General features: G+C 35.6%; 1 protein-coding gene across 1 annotated transcript in view; it reads left to right on the top strand.

The window, feature by feature from the left end:
• The window catches only part of TRAK2 (trafficking kinesin protein 2), a 70,328-nt gene that overhangs the window by 12,832 nt on the left and 38,502 nt on the right, over nucleotides 1–18,994 (top strand). The window contains exons 2-3 of the mRNA XM_079923872.1: nucleotides 11,170–11,460; nucleotides 18,196–18,390. Coding sequence (XP_079779998.1) covers nucleotides 11,370–11,460; nucleotides 18,196–18,390 — 286 coding nt within the window. The 5' untranslated portion in view covers nucleotides 11,170–11,369. The remainder of the gene's footprint in view (nucleotides 1–11,169; nucleotides 11,461–18,195; nucleotides 18,391–18,994) is intronic.

Here is an 18,994-nt window from a genome sequence, read left to right as displayed (position 1 = left end):
CAACTTCAATGTAACTGATGGGCTTAACTGATATAGCCCTGCTTGTATGCTCACATTTCTTACTGAAACCCATGGGAGGCCTATGCAGATCTTTGTAAATTGGGTTAAGAAAGCCTTCAGTTTTCAGATGCTCTAACTGTCTTCTGTTTCTCATGTGGCTCCATTTTCTCCCTACTGCAGATTGTAAGGATGTAACTTGACTACAGATTGATTCATTCATTTAACAGATGTTTATTGAATGCCTGGCATTTGCAAGGTATTGAGATATAGATGGACTTAATTTTTTGGAATAAGGATTTATTTTGATCTATAGTCCACTTATTATTTTTAGCAGCTCAGAACAAGTAACAGATTGATTGATTCCTGAATTTCATTGGCAAACCAAAATCATCCACTACATGTCAGTTCTCCCTCAAAAGATAACCTTATCTTGAAGTCCTGGAGTTGACTGTGACAACTGATTCGGAAAACAGTGAGTTTTGTGTCTAAACCATAATATAATTTGAATGTCTCTTGCCTAGTAGAATTATATTACTAACATGGTTATATGTCTTAGATATGCAGAATTCTAGAATCATTCGAGAATTATATATGTTTATAAATATGTTTATAATAAATATTCTATCCTGACCATCACTCACCCCCATTTTAAGTTGCACCCTGTTCCTGGTCATATAAGATTGCATATCCTGGTGCCACTGATTACTTCATTGATCTGAAGAGCTATCTTGCCTACAGTTTTTCTTTTGGCAGCTTTTGGAAACTTTTACTTCTAAAGGCTTTAAGTATTTTAATTTTAAAATAACTGAAGGCTTTAGGATCACCTTAAGCCACCAAAAGCAAGTTTATGTTTGATTGTTAGAGGAGACAGAAATGAGGACACAAAAGAATCTAAAAAAGAGAGGCTATATGTATGTGTATAACAGATTCACTTTGCTGTACACCTGAAACTAACACAACATTGTAAATCAACTATACTCCAATAAAAATTTTTTAAAAAAATGAGGACGTGGATTTTGAACTTCTTGAATTTCTGTTTTTAAAATTTGAATTTACCTTACTGCTCTGTGAAAGTGCTGTTTCAGGGCGTCTTCTTGGCTATTTGATTTGAAGCTAAGTCTGGAAGAGCAGATTATACAGAAGTATTCTTAAGTCTGCCAGCATGATTATATCTGTTTGGTTTATTTCTTAACCTTCTGTGAAGTGTTTGTAGGTTTTCAGGTGATGGTGTCTTTTGATTTACTCTACTACCTAAATTTTACCAGTTAACGTTGAAAGAAAATGCTTTCTGATTTGTTGTGGAAGGATTTATTTGGTTCTAGAAGTATAGTACATATTTTAGTACCCACATAATCTATTATGTAAAATGCCTCTGCTCGAGATGTTTCCCCCCATTTTTGGTTAAGAGAATAGGAAATCCACAAACTTTATAACGCCATTTCCTCTGCATTATCCATTTTTGAAGACCTATAATTGTTTTTTTTTCTTTTTTTATCATTACTTTAGTCAAAAGGACATAATTTTCTATGTTTAAAAAAAGATTTAAAATATAGCTATGATGACTTTATTAATATCCTGGAATATAAATTCCTGATAGCAACCACTCTTGTGACTATTTTAACATGTCTATACCTAAATGTCATCTGAGTATCCAGACCGACCCTTTAAGAACTAAACAGTTGGCTTGAACCTTCAGTTTCATGTTATGGAGAAGCCAAAAACCCTCCCTAAGACTTCTGCAAATTCCTAGTGTTCTGTGGCCTCTGAGTTACTGCTATCTGGATGGGATTTCTTCCCCTTGCCTTCTCTCTCCCTCTCCAGAGGGGAAAAAACAAACAATTGTTTCCCTAGTCTTATGCAGAGCATCTTTGCCTTCCTTTGATGCTGCAAGGCCTTACCTTCCACCCTAAGTGCCTTTTCCATGTATTTTCCTGAACAAAAAGCATTTCTTTCCTAAGAGGAGCTCCACTGTTGATGTTAAAATGATGAAATGTGTGCCTTGTTAGGTTTAATTTGATAATAATAACCCTTAAAGTAACTTATTTTCTCCATTTACCAAACTTTCAAAAATTTCAGTAATTCACACTAAACGCAGTCTCCATTCTTTAAAGAAGTTATAAGAAAACCCTATGCTGAAAAAGCTTTTGCAGTGTTAGAATTGATTATACTATATAACATTATGTAGCTCTTTTGCCAGGTGGTTCAGAGAAGATAGTGCCCTCTTAAAAGGATACAGAATTTCAGATAGAGTTCAAGTATGGAGTTGATCTTTCTCTTAGAGAACTAAACCAAGACTATTTTGTGAATGTGTGCAAGAAGACTACCCTTTTGAGGTTTGCATTTAGTAATTTTGAGCTACTTTCTATCCGATTTTCTTTGACTAAACTACATATGACGTCACTAAATTATTTTTGACTGCCAAATAATAATTTGCCATGGATTTCACATTTCTAAGCCAATCATAATCTTTTACAGAAACAAGTTTGAAAAAAATGGGTTATGGGAAAAAGGGATAAAACTAGAGATGTATAACTAGTAGCCTATGCTGGTTTTAGGATTTTTATATATATACTATCTTTTTTTTTTTTTTTTTTTTTTTGCGGTACGCGGGCCTCTCACTGTTGTGGCCTCTCCCGTTGCGGAGCACAGGCTCTGGACGCGCAGGCTCAGCGGCCATGGCTCACAGGCCCAGCCACTCCACGGCATGTGGGATCTTCCCAGACCGGGGCACGAACCCGTGTCCCCTGCATCGGCAGGCGGACTCTCAACCACTGCGCCACCAGGGAAGCCCTCTACTATCTTTTTTGATACTCACTGTCACTGGGAAATCATGCAAAAGTTGGAATTCCTGTCTAGAAGTAGAATTTTGAAAATATGATGTTGATACTATTATACTTATTCAGTTACTTGTTGCATTTTCTTTAAGAGTTTTGTGTCATTGTTTTCTTCTGTGGTGCAAAAATACTGTGATTTAAGGTATAGACCAGAGGTCAGCAAACTATAGCCAGTGGGCCAAATCTAGCCAGTTCTATAAGCTAAGAATGGTTTTTCCATTTTTAAAGGGTTAAAAACAATAACAACAACAAAGATAATAGATGACTGAAGGCTTACATACTACCCAGCTTTTTACAAAAAAGTTTAGATTCTTGAGTTTTAAGTGGATGAGCAATTGTTAGAAAGTCACTGATGGAAAAAATTGGTGGTTATATAATTGTATATTCTGAATACTGTGTAATTCATTACTAAGTGAGTTACATTAAAAAGATGGCGTAGATTGACAATATGTTGTCATGGAAAGATAAATGAGTAGGCTACTAAACGCATATCAACAGTCTATCTCCCAGTGAATGATGGTAAAATATTACAAGGAGCTTTTATTTGATTGCCCATATTTATCTACTGCCTGAATTTTTTTGAATGAACATATGACTTTATTTATAATGAAAGACAAAGGTGCACACACGCATATGTGTGTGTTGTGTTTGTGTGTTTTAAAGAAAAAGAGAGAAACCGAATGGAAATTTCAGTGTCACTTGTGGCTGATTTTCATCAGATGATAAATAGGTTTGTTTAAGGAATGTAACTTATTATGTACCACTTTTAAACTCTTGTCATCTTTGAACTTTAAACATTTTTCCCTTCAAAACTTTTACCAGATAACCAAACACCTGAAGATGTCAACATTGAGGCTTAATCTCACTTGTATTTTTTTTTAACCATTTCTTTAGTTGAAATCTAATTACACTGCTTTAGAGCAGCTAGGTAGTAATATAAAAGCAACATGGCCTTTTAAGAAATTGTCAGGAACTGTGCCCCACATAGTTTACATTGCAGAGATTGCTAGTTCTGCATACACTGTCTCCAGAAAATGTTTTCACCTCCAGGCACATGTTCAGACATTAAGGATTGAAGAGTTGCAATAATGATTATACGATAAGTAGCCTGCCAAAAGAACAGTAGGACTTCATAGATTTTTTTAAAATTTCCCTTTTATCCCCATACCTTGCTCCAAATTCCCCTACTCTCCTCCCCGCAAGGCAAGCATTTTAATGTATTCATAATACAGAAAAAATGTAATTTATGTAAATTGCATTATGGTGTCTCTCTCCTTTTGCTTCTGCTTTATTCACTCAGCACTGTACTTCTAGTGCTGTATTGTTCCATGGTATGTATCCACATTTTACCTATTACTCTAGAGGGAGTAGGCCCTCAGCTTACTACCACAAATAGCAATGCAGGAAACAATCTCACACCTGTCTCTTTATGGGCTGATGTGAGAATTTCTTTGAGATAGATATACCTGGGAGCAGAATTGCTGGATCAAAGGGTACGTGTGTACTTAATTTGACAACATAGTTTCCATGGTTCTTTTGAACGGCTGCACTAGTCTGCATACCCATCATGGGCTTTTTATTTGGATAAATTTTTGTAAGAGTTTCTCTACGGCCAGTAGTTAGTGACGAGAAAGGATTACCTTAGGTAAGAATAATTGTTAGAACTCCTGAATTATTGTTAGGTGGCAATTCCAGATGAGATATAGAGCCATGCTTTTTATAAAAGCATGTTCTTTTTGAGAGCTAGAGCTGTTGACAATGTGGAAGCGTAGGAACTGATCTGAATCCTGTATCTTCTAAGTCTGCGTCCCATGACCAGGTACCATGAAATGGTGTTGTTTGTATTTTATAATGCTACATCCTTATCTATTTAACTTTTAAATTATATTAAGCACATAAGTAATGTTCACTGTTTACAAAATACTATTATATATGCTTTATAAGTATTAACTCATTTAAGCCACATAAAATAGGTACTATTATTGTTCCCATTTTATAAATGAGGAAACTGAGGCACAGAGAGATTGTTTTAATATTACCAATTGGTGAATGTGGATAACTAATGAAAAGTCTGTGAAAATAAATGGGTTATGTGGTATGTGTTATTTCATAGTCCATTACAAATACAAAGGTGCTATTTAACTTTTCTGACTTTAACTTTTGAATACCAATATGTGTAACTCATTGAAATGCCAAATGGGAAAAGGAAGCATATTTATTAACATGTTTAATACTATACTTCCAAGAATTTGAAAATAAAATCCACAGATAGTGATAACCTTTGTTAGGTGCCATAGTTGTTACTCTAGCACACTGGGTGTGTAAATTTTCCAGACGGGTAAAACTTAATTATTTAAACACCATAAAATATTATCTTTTAACATTTTCTTTTAAATCCTGCTTTCCTAACTTCTTAAAGCGTAGGTATGAAAGCATGATTTAATGTTTTCCTCGTGATTGGGGTCATATTTTAATAATTGTCATTGCACTTTGATGAGGATGTAGATGTAAAATATGAAACATAAGGATTCTATAATGACTAGACCTGGCTTTCGTGAAAAAGTGCCTAATATTCTTTTTCTTTTGGATTATTTGCCTAATTTTAGAAAAGGTAAAGTACAGAATATACAATCACAGTTGTATAATGTGGCTGCTGTAAAATTAATCATCAGCTCACAGATGGTTCCTTGCCTAGAAAACCTTCTTCAGTGTTGCTGTGGTAGTTTTAGCTCCTAGTGATTTGAAGACCCTGATGAATCAGATACTTATTAGCAGTCACCCATTCTCTTGCTATTTACTGTTTGTTGAGGAAGTATAGAGAAACAGTATCCCTTTCCACTGCAATAGTTCAGACTGGATTACTGGAATATAAATTCAGTATCTTTGCAAACAAGACAGCAGACTAATTTTTTCTTCAAACCTTCTTTAGTATTTGGCTTGAAACCAAATGCCAAGCACAAGCAACATCTAAAATTATGCCTCCAGGGCTTCCCTGGTGGAGCAGTGGTTAAGAATCCGCCTACCAATGCAGAGGACATGGGTTCGATCCCACATGCCACGGAGCAACTAAGCCCGTGCGCCACAACTACTGAGCCTGCGCTCTAGAGCCTGCGAGCCACAACTACTGAGCTCGCGTGCTGCAACTACTGAAGCCCGCATGCCTAGAGGCCGTGCTCCGCAACATGAGAAGCCACCGTGATGAGAAGCCCGCGCACTGCAACAAAGAGTAGCCCCTGCTCGCCGCAACTAGAGAAAGCCCGTGCGCAGCAACAAAGACCCAATGCAGGGGCTCAAACCCGTGTCCCTGCATTGGCAGGCGGATTCTCAACCACTGTGCCACCAGGGAAGCCCCCCATTTTATCTCTGAAAGCAGTACTAGTGATAGATGGATGAACACTAACATAGAAATAGTGTAAAAAATTGAAAGTGAGGAAGTTATACATATTAAATATATGTCTGGACAATAAGAATGATTACGAAGGACAGTCGCAGGATGTGTGAAAAAAGATGTGCCTGTGCAGTTGAGAGTCAGCCAAAGGTGAAGAAATATGCATGTCTGAAATGGTTTCAGCAGAGGATCATCTCTAAAATGGGAGCCTATTTAGTCAAAGGTTTGAAATTCAGGTTAAAGTTGTAGTTCAAGAACTTAAAGACTGAGCGTGGTGAGTGAAAGTGGTGCTGTGGAAACTTATCAAAAGCCACAGATGCACCATGGGTTCAAGGCCTTTTCTAATCTGCAGGTGAAACTCTGGTGTGGATTCCTTAGCTGCCAGAGGTTGCCTCCCTTCTGTTGGTGGAGATTGTGGCAGGGAGGGGTTGCCTGCCTCAGTAAATGTTCATTGTAAACAAAACAGGACACTTATTTTTTTTAATGCCAAAAACATACCAGCTCGGAGGAAATACAGACACCATAAACCTAAATTTCACTCATGGTTTTGGACTTTCAGACTAACGGATTTCTTTTAGACTAACGGCTTTAACAGCCTTTTGGAATTTGTCCTGCTTGTAAGTAGAGCTGCCTCCATGTAGTTTATATTCTGAAAACCCTACTGGTCATTAAATTGAATGATACAAAAAAAGAGGGATCAAATGTTTGCTAGGACCAAATAGCCCCTCAGGGTGAACTTTACAGTTGCTGGTAGAGTAACTGTTTCGGAATGTAGTGTACTGTGGCTCGCCCATGAAGCTGGCCTTGGTGTTGGTGTGTGGGCTCTGCCTTTGTAAGATCTGCTTCCCACTATCCAGGTTGGATTTCGGGGGTGACACCCCCTGCCACCCTTTTTTTCAGCTTTTAGCACTGAAGCCATTGTATAGTCTTCTTTTTTTTTGTGGTTCAATATCTAATTTTAAAATTATTGTGTATTTTTTTGTAAATTTTGTCTTTGATGTAGCCAGATACATTAAAAATTAGTGAGTCTCTGTCTTTGTTGAAAATCTATTATTTAATATAGGAAACGTGGTCCATTTATTTTATGTTTTAAATTATACAGTTTATCTTTTGTCTGGATGAAGGTTGACAGTGTCTACAAGAGCTGCTGCTGGAGTTGGTGATTGGCACTGTTCCCACTTCTGCATTCAGATGAGCAGCCAACATGTATTTTAAATTAATCCCCGAAGTATTATTTGTACAATAAAAATTTTAAATATATTTTTCCAATTTAAATGTTTGTCACATCATTATATTTACTGTATTTCTAGGCTCTGCACTCTTGTCAAAATGAAGTGTCCTGAATTGTTTTAGCCTTTTCTGTAAGTCTGTTTTGGCCAGAGTATCCCGTTTTAAGGAAGTAGCAAGCTTTTTTTAAGGCACAGGGCCTATATTTAGGCCCTCACTGTTGACCATTTTAGTTTCCATGGCTAGGCTAACTAAGTCATCAGCATGTTGTATTCTGCCAGCAATGTTTATATCAGTGACATGTTTTGTTTGTTCTTTTTAAGTCTCATTCTTATTAAAATAAGTCACTTAGCTGGTTTACTTTATTTTTTCCTAAATGTGCAAGAATTACAAAGGCTGGCTTCTTGTTAAATAACACATGCTTGGTTGACTGTTTTATTAAAAAAAGCCGTGAAGTTGTTCCTAAAAAGAGTGAATAAAGATCCAGCATAGCAAGTAGATGATACTCAAGGAGTTACTAAGAATAAGTGTGTACAAACTAGAAAATGCACTGAATATGTGTTGCTTGTGCTTGCCAAAGTTTAGTTTCTACTACATTTAGAACTCTGACTCTGCAAGCTTTCGGTTTGTTCATGAATCACAGAGGTAGAAAGAAAATGATTAAGGGCACAAAACTAACATCACTCATCAGAGGGAAGTAAATGTGACTTCTTAGGTTGCGAGCAGATTGTATTAGCAGTCAACAGTAGGGTTTACAGTGTGCCCAAGTTTGTGTAAGGTACAATAATAATAATGATAAAATTGTACTATTTGGTGGAGGTAGAAATAATAATAACTAATATTTACATAGTATTTACTGTATTCTAAGGTATTGTTCTAAGAGCTTTACATGTATTAACTCATGTAATTTCCCCAGTGACCATCTGAGGTAGGTGCTACTGTTATCCTCTCATAACTCACTTAATCCCCATAGTAACCCCATAAAGTAGACCATGTTATTAAGCCCATTTTACAAATGAAGAAACAAGGTTAAGTAACTTATTCACGGTCATGCAACTGGTAGTAGAGCTGGAGTTCAGAATCCATGTTCTTAACCACTCTGGTAGGCTCAATAATGGCCTCCTCCCAACCTCACTGGGTGGGGGTGGGCAAATCTTTACTGGTTTGATGCGCTTTCGTTCCATTGCCCTTTCAGTGGTTAATTTGGTAATGGCAGTTTGGACAATAAGATAGCACATGGGGAAGAATTTAATTGCACACAGTAGACTGATCTTGGATGTGAAAATGAATTTTTGACAACTGGAATTAAAATCAAAGTACCTAAACAAATACTTTTGAGCTTTACTTCATGTTGCACTGGCTAGTACAGATTGCTATGTTGACAAACATGTTTCAAGAAAATAATTGTTTATATAAAATAGAATTTTAAAAATTTATAAAAATTTTCTGAATTCAAATATAGGAAAATTTTTATGTCAACATAAAATTATAAACTTTTCTGGGAAGGAATGTTGTTTATTATGTGTTTTTCCTTATACATTTTTTTTCATTTATGAAGTATAAAAACAGCAACCCTATGCCAATAACCACAGAAGTTTTTGAAATTTTACTTGTCCACGGAAATCCATGAAAGCCTGGATGTTGCAAATCTTGTTGTATACTCACTAAACTCCATTCTTACCATCTTGCTTCCTGATCACTTACAGCCTGACTTTGGGCCTAATCTCTTGATTGAACTGGTTTCTAGAAGGTTACTGTTGATTTTATGGTCTCTGTATACCACCTTTTTTAAACCAAAGATCTTTTTTGACTTTTCTGTAATGTTTAATTCTGTTGCCCATTCTGTCTCTGAAATTATCTTCCCTAGTAGTTGCTGACAGTGTGTCTCTGTGCTACCTCAGTGACCATTTTCAGTCTCCTAAATTTAGTGCTTTTATTTTGGTCTTTTCTATTTCTTGGTGGTGACTCTTGTAAAAAAAAAAAAACACATCATGTTTATAATGCCTGTAAATAGTAGGCATGAGAATGAATTAGCCATAAATAGAAGCTGCATGTTGCTAAGTAGACACTATTTAGTAGAGACTGTCTTTTGATATAAAGCTAAGTTTATAATTAATATTGAAGTTTTTTTGATTGCAACAATTGGGTTTTTTAAAATACACACATATATTTAATGCATTATATTCCTTTGTATATACCATTATTAAACTATTTCTTTATGGATATCTTGATTCCAGTTGTGTACGTATGCTTTAAAAAAAGAAAATACTGTATGGGCATCCTTATGCCTACATCTTGGCATACTCTGTGAGTATCTCCATCATATAAATTCCTAATGGTAGAATTGTTAAATTATGGTGTATATGCATTGAAAACTTTGGTAGGCATTGCCAAATAGCCTTTCTAAAAGCTTGTATCAATTTGCACTTTTATCAACAGTATAAGTACCACTTTCTCCGTACCCCTCCAACAATGAATATAATAAAACTTAATGTTTGCTGATCTAATGGATGAAAAATATTTTCTTTACATTTTTATTTATTTTAATTATAAGTGAGGTTGAGCATCTTTCATATCAGTAGTTTTCAACTGGGGGCAACTTTGCCCCCCCCAGGGGACATTTGATACTGTCCGGAAACATTTGGGGGCTGTTAAAACTGGGAGAGGGTCTGGGAAGAGGGTTCTACTGGCATGCTGCTAAACATCTTACAATGCACACAACAAAGTATTATTTTCCAGACCCAAATATCTGTAGTGTCAGGGTTGAAAAACCCTGTTTTGTATTATTCCGTTTCATCTTCTTTGTTGGTTTATATCTGTAATTTCTGAGTTATTTTATTGTTTGCTTTAGAGTTTATAGTATACATTTTTAATTCATCACAGTTCCCCTTTGAGTGATATTTTACTATTTCATGTATGGTATAAACACCTTGCTATAGTATATTTCCATTTTTCTTCTCCTGGCCTTTGTGCTATTGTTTTAATATGTTTTACTTCTGCATATGTTATAGACCCCACAATATATTATTATTATTTTACTTTAAACAGTAGATTATCTTTAAATTTTTAAAACAGCTTTAATGAATTATAATTTACATTAGATTGCACATATTTCAAATATACAATTTGATAAGTTTTGACATATGTATATACTTGTGAAACCATTGTCACAATCAAAATAATGAACATATTTATCATCCCCCAAACTTTCCTTCTGCCCCTTGGTCATCCCTCCCCAACCCCAGGCAACCACTGATCAGCTTTCTGTCACTATAGATAAGTTTACATTTTCTAGAATTTTATATAAATGGAATCATAAACTATGTGCTTTTTTTGTCTGACCCTTTCATCCAGTATATTATTTCTAGATTTATCCATGTGGTGTGTGTATCATTAGGAAAACATTCTTTTTTTTTTTTTTTTTTTTTTTTTTGCGTTACGCGGGCCTCTGTTGTGGCCTCTCCCGTTGCGGAGCACAGGCTCCGGACGCACAGGCTCAGCGGCCATGGCTCACGGGCCCAGCCGCTCCGCGGCATGTGGGATCTTCCCGGACCGGGGCACGAACCCGTGTCCCCTGCATCGGCAGGCGGCCCCCAACCACTGCGCCACCAGGGAAGCCCTAGGAAAACATTCTTAATGACAGACGTTCTGGGTAATTGGACTGCTGTTATTAATGAGCATGCTGAATTCTAAAGTCACTTGATGTGTTCTTTGTTTTAGGTCATGACCATCCAAGGAGTGATAATCACATGAGAGCACTCATTGCTCCAGATGTCATTTGACCATCAAAAAAAAAAATCTGTTTAAAAGAAAATATCCATTTGACCAGAACCTTTCTTTATTGAATGGCTTGATGGATTTCCTTTACTCTGATTCAAACCAAAACTGTCCTGCTCAACCAAAACAAGAAAGGACCTTGCATGAGTCAATCCCAGAATGCCACTTCTACATCACCGATGGGTGAAGAAAACCTCATGAATATCAATCACAGAGACTCAGAGAGCATCACTGGTGAGTCCAGTTTAATAAATGAAGTGCTGTTGCTTACAGGATAAAATGCGTATAAGACCCACCATGATGGAACTCAGCCTCTCTTTCCAGCCTGGTCTCCTCAGAGACCACTGAATTAATCTCTCCATCCCCAGGTCTCCTATCGCATTATCAAAATCTGCCTTGGGTTCTGTTCCTTGTCTGCATCTGACCCCCTGTACCATGTGAGCCCTGGTCAGTAGGAACTGCGTCACACTTATCTCCCTTATCTTGTCTTCCTATTCCTATCTTCCTGTCTCCGCAAGAACAGGGTTGCTTGTGTTTCTGTGCCCTGCAGTCACCTAACAACAGTATCTGGCACATAAGAGGCTCTCAGGACATATAGGGTATGCAAAAACAGGTACAGCCCCATAAGTCCTTATCTGCAAGACTAAATTTTAAAAACTCTGTACACCCAAAATTTTTTCTAAACTTTGGTTCTAAAACTCACTGGTCCACAAAACCTGACCTGTCCAGTTGTTTCTAGACATCTCACTTAGTTGGAATACTTGTTTGCTGAAATTGTATTAATGTGTTTAAATATGGGATACTGCTACAAAACCAGTTGGAGGTGTTATATAACATACAGTATGCACAGTACTACTTTTCTAAAACTCCATAAAATTCTGCAACCCATCTAAACCTAAAGTTTTTCCCATTTTTTGTTCAGTTTTATTGAGATACCTGCATTAAGATACTATAAAATGCACCCATTTTAAGTGTACGGTTTGGTTCAGTATGGCCCGTGGGCCATAGTTTGCTGACGTCTGCACAACAGCATCAACACTTGATAATGTCAGTGTTTTTGATTTTAACCATTCTAGTAGGTGTGTACTGGTACCTCTGTGTGGTTTCACTTTCTTTTTCCCTGATGACTAATGATGTTCAGTGTCTTTTCATGTGCTTATTGGCTATTTCTAGATATTTTGAGTTGTCTATTTAAATCATTTGCCCATTTTTATATCTGTCTTACTACTGAATTGTGGTAAATATTCTTTTTATATTCTGTGTAAATCCTTTGTTAGGTAAAGGGGTGCAAATATTTTCTCCCAGACCATGGCTCGCCTTTTCATCTTATTGGTGTCTTTTGAAGAGCAAAAGTTTAAAATTTTGGTGGAGCCCAATTTATCAATTTTTGCTTTTATAGTTCATATTTTTTGTGTCATTTCTAAGAAATCTTTGCATACTTCAAGATCACAAAGACATTCTCCTTTGTTTTCTTTGAAGAGTTTTATAATTTTTGCTTTTACATTTAGGTCAATTTTATAATTAATTTTGAATATATAATGAAGTTAGGGTCCAGATTTCTTTTTCCCAGTTGAATGTTTAATTGTTCCTGCACCATTTGTTGAAAATATTATCTTTTACACTATTGAATTACCTTGGTAATTTCATTGAAAAATCATTTGATTATGTATGTGTGGATCTATTCCTGGACTCTCCATTCTGTTTCTTTAATCCCTAAGTCTATCTTTACATAAATACCACAGTGTTTTGATTACTGTAACTCTGTAGTAAATCTTGAAATCAGGCAGTATAATTTCTCGAAGTTTGCTCTTCTTTTTAAAAAATTATTTTGGCCATTCTAGACCTTTCACATTTCTATATAAATTTTAAAAACAGCTTGTCAATTTCTGCCAACAAAGATTAATGGAATTTTGAATGGAATTATATAGACTTTGTAGAGAATTGACATCTTAAGACTATTGAGTCTTCTAATCCGTGAACATGATATATCTCTCCATTTATTTAGGTCTTCTTTAATTTCTCTTAATAGTATTTGTACTTTTTATTACACAGGTCTTCCACATATTTTATTAAATTTAATCCTAAATTTTTAATTTTTTTCTGCTACTATAAATGACATTGTTTATTTAATTTTATTTTCCAGCTGTTTATTACTAGTATGTAGAAATGAAATTGATTCTTTATATATTGACTTTGTATTCTGCAACTTTGCTTAACTTAGTTTTATTAACTTTCTTGTAAATTCCTTAGCATTCGCTACATAAACCATAATGTCTGCAAATGGAGACAGTTTTACATATTCCTTTTCAATCTAGATGTGTTTTATTTCTTTTTCTTGCCCTTTGAATGGGACAGGATTTCAGTATATTTTTGAATAAAAGTGGAGGGAGCAAACATCCTTGCCAGATTTCCAATATTAGGAGAGAAGTTACAGTCTTTCACCAGAAGTTTTTTGAGAATGCCCTTTTTCAAATTGAGAAAGTGTCCTTCTCTTCCTAGTTCGATGACAGGTTTTTGTCATGAATGGGTATTGAATTTTGTCAAATACCTATTTTCCATTACTGAGATGGTTTTTCTTTTTTAGTCCATTGGTGTGGTGAATTCTATTGATTTATTTTTTCATTTTAAACCAGCTTTGCATTCCTGGGGAAAACTCTACTTGGTCATGATGTATTATCATTCTTATATATTGTGGATTTGATATACTAATGTTTTGTGTGTGTGTGTGTGTGTGTGTGTGTGTGTGTGTGTGTGTGTGTCCCATTCATTGGTTTGTACTCCTTTTTTTGCAATGTCTTTGCTTGATTTTGGTATTAGGGCAATGCTGGCCTCATAAAATGAGTTGTGAAGTATTCCCTTCTCTATATTTGAAAGAGTTTTTTGTAGAATTGGTATGATAACATTTTCCATCCTTTTACTTTTAACTTATCTGAATATTCAAGGGCCATCTCCTATAGACAGTTTAAAGTCAGATCTTTTTTTCATCTAGTCTGACAATCTCTACTTTCTAATTGGTATGTTTAGACCATTTACATTTAATATAATTATCAGTTTAGTTGAGTCTACTGAACTCCTACTTGTTTTCTCTTTGTTCCATTTAAAAGTTCTTTCTTCCTTTTTTCCCCTCATTCCTTTCCTCTTTTGAGTTGTTCGTTTGCTGGTTTGTTTTTTTTAGGATTCCATTTTAATTCCACTATTGACCTAATAGCTATACCTCTCTTTTTTCTCAATGGTTGCTCTGAGTTTGCAATATGCATTTTTAAATTTATCACAGTCTATCTTCAGATAACATTATACTATTTCATAAAGTGACACACAGTATTCTTCCATTTCCCCCTGCCATTGTATTATTCTTGCGATGCCTTTTATATTTACATATGTTATATACATAATTGTTATTATTTTTGCTTTAAACAATTATAAGTTAAATACATTATGAGAATAAAAGGCTTATATATTTCCACACAGATTTACCATTTCTGTCACTCTTTATTTCTTTCTGTAGATTGAACTTTCCATCTTATATCCTTTTTGCCTGAAGAACTTCAACATTTCTTGGAATATAGGTCAGCTGGCAATGACTATTCAAAGTTTTTTGCTTGTCTGAAAAGTCTTTATTTCACCATTTTTAAAAGGTGTTTTCACTGGTGCAGAATTCTAAGTTGACTTTTTTATACACTTTAATGACATTCCATTGTCATCTACCTTGCACTGCTTCTGATGAGATCATTTTTGTCTTTGTTCCCTCAAATGTAATGTGTCTTTTTTTCTCTCTCTGCTTTTAAGATTTTCTCTTTGGGTTTCTTTGTGTTTATCCTGCTTAGAGTCACTGAACTTCATTGAAATATGGATTTATAGTTTTGATTAAATTTGGAAGATTTTGACTGTCATTTCTTCAAATATCCTTGCTGCTCCCTCTTCTCTCCTCTTCTGTGACTCCAGTTGCATGTGTGTTAGACTGATTGTTATTGTGATGCAAGTCACTGATGCTCTGGTTTTTTTCCTAATCTTTTTTCACTTTAGTTTCCATTGCTATGCCTTCAAGTCTACTGTTCTTTTCTTCTGGATAGTATCTAATATGTTAATGTTATCCAGTGAATTTTTAAATTTAGATATTGTACTCTAGTTCTATTTGAATTTTATAAATATAGGAATACTTTCTGTTTCTCTTTTCATCAAATTCATGTTTTCCTTTTAAATCTTTGAGCATATTAATAATGGCTATTTCGAAATTGCTGTTTACCACGTTTATCATCTTTGTCTTTACTCAGCTTGTTTCTATTGATTTATTTTCCAACTGGTAATGGGTTACAAATTGCTTATTCTTTGAATATCTAGTAATTTTTTTATCAAATGCTGAATATTTTGAATGTTATATTGTTTGATGTTTGAATTTTCTTGTCTTATTTGAAAAACTGTTATTATTTTGGCAGGTCCTCAAGTTACTTGCGGATAATATCAGTTCTTTTTTTTTTTTTTTTTTTTTGTGGTACGCGGGCCTCTCACTGTTGTAGCCTCTCCCATTGCAGAGCACAGGCTCTGGATGCGCAGGCTCAGCGGCCATGACTCATGGGCCCAGCCGCTCTGCGGCATGTGGGATCCTCCCGGACCGGGGCACGAACCCGTGTCCCCTGCATCGGCAGGCGGACTCTCAACCACTGCGCCACCAGGGAAGCCCGATATCAGTTCTTTTGAGGCTTGTTTTTAATCTTTGCTATCTAAGTCTCTATATCACAAGACCATACTCTAGTATGCTTTATTCTGCATTAATTTAACCCTACTACCAGTAGGCATGACACTTCTAGGATCTTTTGATTGTCCTAACTGTTCATGAGGTTTTTCTACTCTGGCTAGATGAAATTCAGGCCTTTCTTCGCTTTGTGTAGGAGAGTAACTTAATAAAGATATGAAGATGTAGAGGAAAATATGAGTGTAATGAGGACAGACCACTTTTGAGGCCATATTCAAGAGAAACAAGAGGAGGCCTTGAACCTAAATGGAGGCAATGTGGCTAGAAAGAAGTGAGCATAAGGAAGGGACATTTGGAGGATAAAAATATTAAGACTGGACAATCAGGAAAGCAATAAATAGTACATTATCAAAAATATGGGGGCTTCCCTGGTGGCGCAGTGGTTGAGAATCTGCCTGCTAATGCAGGGGACACGGGTTCGAGCCCTGGTCTGGGAGGATCCCACATGGCGCGGAGCAACTAGGCCCGTGAGCCACAAGTACTGAGCCTGCGCGTCTGGAACCTGTGCTCCGCAACAAGAGAGGCTGCGATAGTGAGAGGCCCATGCACCGCGGTGAAGAGTGGCCCCCGCTTGCCACAACTAGAGAAAGCCCTCACACAGAAACGAAGACCCAACACAGCAAAAATAAATAAATTAATTAATAAACTCCTACCCCCAACATCTTCTTTTAAAAAAAAATATATATATATATATATATATATATATATGGGAGCAAATAGGATTTGCTCCTAAGGATGTTATTTGAATCTACTAAACCCTGATTGTGTACTCACTTTTAAAATTATTTTTTGGAAGTAGGGAATTGGTAATCTTGAATTTTCACAGAATTTTATTATTGCTTATTAAAAGAAAATTTCTAGGGAATAGTAGTTCTTTTAATGAATGTTACTTTTTTCTTCATTTTCATTATACCCTTGAATGCCTAAGAGTCTGTTTTTAGCTCTGCATGTATTTATAGTCAACTTCTCTTCCTGCAGATTTATAATGACAATCTGTATGTGATATACTTGTGGCAGGAAAAATTTGAACAGTCGCATAGAATTCATAGTAATATTATTTGGATGTATTTTCAGAGCTCTTATTTAAGAGATCTGCTAAGGGTTGAGAGGAGCTTCTTTAGATCCATATTTAAGGTTTTAAATGTACCTCATCTCTGTGATTATATACCTCATCTTTGTGGTTATGAAACCACTGCTTGTCCTTCTGGGTGAATAGGATTGTCTGATATTGTCAGTCTCCTTGTACTTGATTTGATTAATGTCAGCCTCCTCATTGTTAAGATCAAGTAGTTGAAATTTACTCTTTTAAGGTATGTTTTCTTAAAATTAACTTTGTCCATTCTTTGCCAGAGTTAGAACATGTTTTTTATGCCACCCCCAAAGGAAATACCAGATCTCTTTTAAAAATGAGAGGGTTGATATGACATCCTGTATTTTCTCTATTTTAAGCTGTAGTATTTTAAGCATATTAAAAGAGATAACTGGTTTTTTTTTTTTTTGTAAACTGCTAAATTTGGGAGGTGTTAAATGATGGGCAGCATTTGGAACAAGAAGCCAGGAGCAAACACATGAAGGTGGAGAAGCCCAAGCGTGTTCAGAGAAATATAAGCAGGGGGAGTTAGAGGTGTGCAAGTGAGCGAGTAGTGATGTGAAAGGTATTCAAGACTTTAAATGTATCACATCTTCAGTAAGTGTTAATTTTTTTTTATATCTAGCTTCTGTGAGAATGTAGTAAAATGTAATTTTTCCAGATTTTGAAGAATCCTCCCACAGAGTTCAATTCTGTTATTAAAGAACATGTCATTTTATTCCTTTTGAACTCCTTTTCTTCTGGTTGTTTTGTGTTGCCTTTTTTCCCCGAAGCATATAAGTTATTTGAGATCAGATCTATTGTAAGCAGCACTAAATATATTGATAAGGAAGAAATAAGAAATTTTAAACTTTAAAAACATAGGTGTATTCCCTAAGCAATATATTTTTAGATAGGATACAATTAAAATTCATGGTAGTATTTTTACTATAGAAGTTCTCGTATTAAAGAAACCTAGAGAAAGGCCAACTTTAGTACCAGGATACAGTAATAAAAATCATCGGAGACATGGTATTGGCTAATGTTTCTTTGATTATCCTACTTTGACAAAACTAATTTCACCGATTTTTCTCTGTAGCCTAGAAAATTGAAATATATTGGATTCATTTACATGGAATCTCCTCTTTAGATGTGTGCTCCAATGAAGATATCCCTGAAGTTGAGCTGGTGAGCCTGCTAGAAGAACAGCTACCCCAGTATAAGCTAAGAGTGGACTCTCTCTTTCTATATGAAAATCAAGACTGGACTCAGTCCCCACGCCAGCAGCGACATGGATCTGATGCCCTCTCTCCAGTCCTTGCTGAAGAGACTTTCCGTTATATGAGTGAGTATTTTAGAGTTTGTCCATTGAACTAAAGATCATGAGTATCTTGGTGTTGACTTTTAAAACATTTGACATCCCTAGCCATTGTTCAGTTTGTACCTACTTTAACTTGAACTGATTTAACAACATGAACAGATGATTCTAATTGTGTTATGTCTGAATGCAGAAAGTTTATCATTTTTAAGACTCTGAGTGTCCAGGGTTGCAAGCATACTCAGAGGTTTCCATTTCTCTCATCTTTTACTTGATACTTTCTTCCAACTGTGGAGAAAAGGGAACTTAAAAAAAAAAAAAGTAGTGAAAGTATTTAAAATTTAATATCCCTTTATATTTCACAGCGTTTATTATCCTAATACTTTAATATGTTGAGCCATCAGCTTTTTGACTCTAATCTACCTTACTAAACTGACATAGTCACGGGAACTTGTCAAGTCATTAAGAAACAGAGTTCTTGGATACATAAGTAGCTTTAAAATGCCGAGGAGAAATACGTGCACACTATATAGTAATCTTCATCATTTACTTAAGGATTCAGAGAATATTTCAGTGAGAAAGTAAGCCAAATTTGTCCTGAAAATAAGTCTGTTTTACACCACACTCTTTA

The sequence above is a fragment of the Stenella coeruleoalba genome (assembly GCF_951394435.1).
Source record: "Stenella coeruleoalba genome assembly, chromosome: 6".
In the NCBI taxonomy this organism is placed as follows: Eukaryota; Metazoa; Chordata; class Mammalia; order Artiodactyla; family Delphinidae; genus Stenella; species Stenella coeruleoalba.
The sequence above is the reverse complement of the archived record's forward strand: the minus strand, read 5'-3'. Positions and strand labels throughout refer to the sequence as shown.